This window comes from Cupressus sempervirens, chromosome 7 (genome assembly GCF_028749045.1).
Source record: "Cupressus sempervirens isolate cs-2001-9-10 chromosome 7, ASM2874904v1, whole genome shotgun sequence".
Taxonomy (NCBI): domain Eukaryota; kingdom Viridiplantae; phylum Streptophyta; class Pinopsida; order Cupressales; family Cupressaceae; genus Cupressus; species Cupressus sempervirens.
Window position 1 is genome coordinate 436,475,213 of NC_143124.1, and position 3,259 is coordinate 436,478,471.

Here is a 3,259-nt window from a genome sequence, read left to right on the forward strand (position 1 = left end):
GTATATATATATATAAAATAAACATTAGAGATATTTATTTAATATTAATATATATTAATATTAAATATTATAATATATTTATATATTATTAATTATATATATAATCAATTTGATAACAATAAGTTAAACATATAATAAAATTATATTTATATAGATTATTATACTCATATATATTAAGAGTATATTTGACATTATTATAAATTTGTAATATTATATTTTGTAAAAATAATAATTATTTATTAGTATCTTATTTAATAAAAAAAATTTCACTAATAAAATAAAATGTGAAATTTTTAATATAATTTTGATCTACATAGTTACATAGTTGCCATCATGTTATTTTCTTGTACTTATGAACTGAGTTACAGTTAATGATCATCACGATGAAGCAATAATTAGAAATAAAGTAAAGATCAACATGTTGATGGATCAGGTAGTATGATCCAATTTTACTTTTAGCATCAATATTTTTAATTATTTTTTGTTACAATTTTAGGTGATAAATTAATTTTCCATATCAATCAATTTCATCTTTTATCTTTCAACTTTTCTTAGAGTAAAATACAATGTTCTAGAAGTGTGAAAAAGTAAACATAAGAGGATAAATCTAAAAAATATGATATAACAATGTTGATAGGGGTAAACAACATATAGGAAAAATGATTGGCAATAATTTGAATACTTTTATATTTTATTTAATTAATAAAAGCATTCATAATATTAAGCTCTTTCGAATTAAAATAATTTTTCTCTTTATAATAATTTTAATCAATCAACTTTATTATTTCCATATCCAACATTATTTCATTCTAATGTGTTAAAAATAAATGTTGATGCTAAAAATAAATCTATAAAAAAAATCAAAACCTAAAATTTTTTATCATTCAACCAATATTGTTTCAATCAATGATAAAAAATTAAAGCCTCATTTTTGCACATGCTGTTACAATAACAAGATCTCTATAGAACAATAATAATAAAAGTAGAATTGTTATTTAACTTTTAGTTCAAGGCTTTTCAGAAAATTATAAACAAGTTATTTGATGCATGTTTCCGATATAAAAAAAATGAATTTTAATAACAATGTCATACAATGTAGGGCTCGGCTCTTCATTTTTACGTTGCTTTATGAACCTACCGCTGCAAAATTTGCAGTAAAACAAGAATTTCAAAAATCTAAATGGAGCACCATCCTATAACAATATATTGGGATTTCAAAGCATGGGAAATCAGTTAGGAGAGAAGAAATATTTCAATTTACAGTTTTTGTCAGAGTGTCCTGCTGCGGGGTCTGGCTGACGGTACGGAAGTCTGCCGCAATGTCCGTGCATGAAGAGAGGCCGAAGGAAGACGGAGGAGATAAACGACGTCATACCCAGCCAGTCGAAATAACTGGCTGGGTAGCCGTATGGGGGTGGTCAATACGAACGGTGTGACGCAAAGGCCGAAGTCCGCAGAACCCTGACAAGTTTACAACTCTTATCATTCTACGTGAAGGCGAGTAACGTTGACTCTACTATTTGCCTAAACCTACCGACCTTGTTTTTCTTATATGTATCTGCTATCGAATGCGTAAAAATGAAAACGAAGAAGATGTTATTCTTGTGTGATCATTGTGTGGAGGGCGTGATATAACATGGAGCAAGTGAAAGTGCTGGGCGCAGAGATAAGCATTTTCACCATGCGCGTATTAATTGGCTTGGAAGAGAAAGGAGTGAAATATGAATACCAATTAGAAGATCTGCCCTCCAATAAGAGCCCTCTCCTCCTGCAAATGAATCCCGTGTACAAGAAAGTACCCGTCCTGATCCACAATGGGAAGCCCGTATGCGAGTCTCTCGTTATTCTTCAATATATCGACGATACCTGGGGCTCTCCGAAGTTTTTGCCTTCCAAGCTTTATGACCGTGCCCTTGCCCGCTTCTGGGCAGATTTCACTGATAAGAAGGTAACGGTTTTCCCATTGTTGTTGGTATGAGCGTTTAATGAATGTATCAACTCCTTTCAAACAATCCGTTAATGGAAAAAGTTATAATGCATGCGTTGTTTTGCTTTTGCAGTTTTTTGACTCGGCGTTTCGTATAGTGCATTCGAAAGATGAAGATAAGGAGCAGGCCAAGCTTGACATGCTGGGGAACTTACAATATTTAGAAGGTGCATTTAAAGAAATGACGGCGGGAGGATCTCTGCCTTTCTTTGGAGGAGAGTGTTTCGGGTTCGTGGATATTGCTTTAGTTCCATTTGCATCTTGGTTCCATACATTTGAAACTATTGGGAAGTTCAAGATACCGTTTCAGAGTGAATATCCACTGTTGGATGCATGGGTTAAGAGATGTATGGAGAGGGACAGTGTCAAGAAAGTCCTTCCCTCTCCTGATCGAGTTCTTCAAGTGCTCAAGACATTTCTTAAGTAATTTATGGGCTTTTAGACTGTATTTGTTAAGTGGTTTAAGTAGCTAGCGCGCGAAATAGTGTTAGGTTAACTTGCAAGTATTATTTAGATGTTTATGTAGCTAGTTTGTCTTTGCTTAAGGGCGTTAAGGTGTATAAACCGTCGAGAAGATATTCCATGGCATCGATGAAAATACTGTTCAATGTTGGATTACTTTTGCGTCAAAAAGGGATTTGTGTAATGTAAGGACTTGAGTGAATGTCAAATTGAGCCAGGCTTCTGAGTTCCTATTATAAATTATAATTTTTTCTGTGAGAATGATTTCTTAATATGCCTCTCGACTATTTATGGTACGTAGCTCCAATGTATTTTGATAGACTATTTTTTCACACTTCTGGAATTTGATTAATGGGCAGCACCGCTACAGTTTTAAACTAAAAAAGAAATTCGTAAAAAGGTTTTCTTTATTCTCAAAATATGGCGACGTGGCAATATGGAACGCATTTATAAGTTATTAAAAATTCAAGCATCTCAGGAGAGTTGAAGATTTCCGCATTCGCAAGGTTTACCTTAGTTTCTGTCTTTTTCAGATAGTGATGCAAGAGGTGTCCCTACAGAAATTTTAGGTAAGTGTGGCCAATCTTATGTGGAAAGTATTATTTGTCCCTTATATTTTAATTATTTTTTATTATATATCTATTTTTAAAATTTGATTATTAAATTATATAATGGATCAATGACAGCTTATGTTATAATCTATTTTTGGAGTTGGTAATTGATGTTTTAATCTATTTTTGGAGTTGGTAATTCAATCATTTTTGAGGCTTTTATTAATAGCTTATGTTTATGAGAACATTTGCTCCAAAA

General features: G+C 31.9%; 1 protein-coding gene across 1 annotated transcript; it reads left to right on the forward strand.

Moving 5' to 3' along the window:
* The first annotated feature begins 1,636 nt into the window (after window positions 1-1,636).
* Window positions 1,637-2,910, forward strand: LOC149547443 (putative glutathione S-transferase parC). Its single transcript, XM_089794134.1, has 3 exons — window positions 1,637-1,948; window positions 2,061-2,390; window positions 2,809-2,910. The coding sequence occupies exons 1-3, from the start codon at window positions 1,637-1,639 to the stop codon at window positions 2,908-2,910; spliced, it is 744 nt and encodes a 247-aa protein (XP_089650260.1).
* Window positions 2,911-3,259: the final 349 nt, after the last annotated feature.

Excerpts from the sequence above, each read along its gene's own strand:
- LOC149547443 (XM_089794134.1), top strand. The coding sequence starts at position 1,637 with ATGGAGCAAGTGAAAGTGCTGGGCGCAGAGATAAGCATTTTCACCATG. Across the intron at positions 1,949-2,060 it reads CAGATTTCACTGATAAGAAG|TTTTTTGACTCGGCGTTTCG; the intron begins GTAACGGTTTTC and ends TTGCTTTTGCAG. Across the intron at positions 2,391-2,808 it reads CTCCTGATCGAGTTCTTCAA|CACCGCTACAGTTTTAAACT; the intron begins GTGCTCAAGACA and ends ATTAATGGGCAG.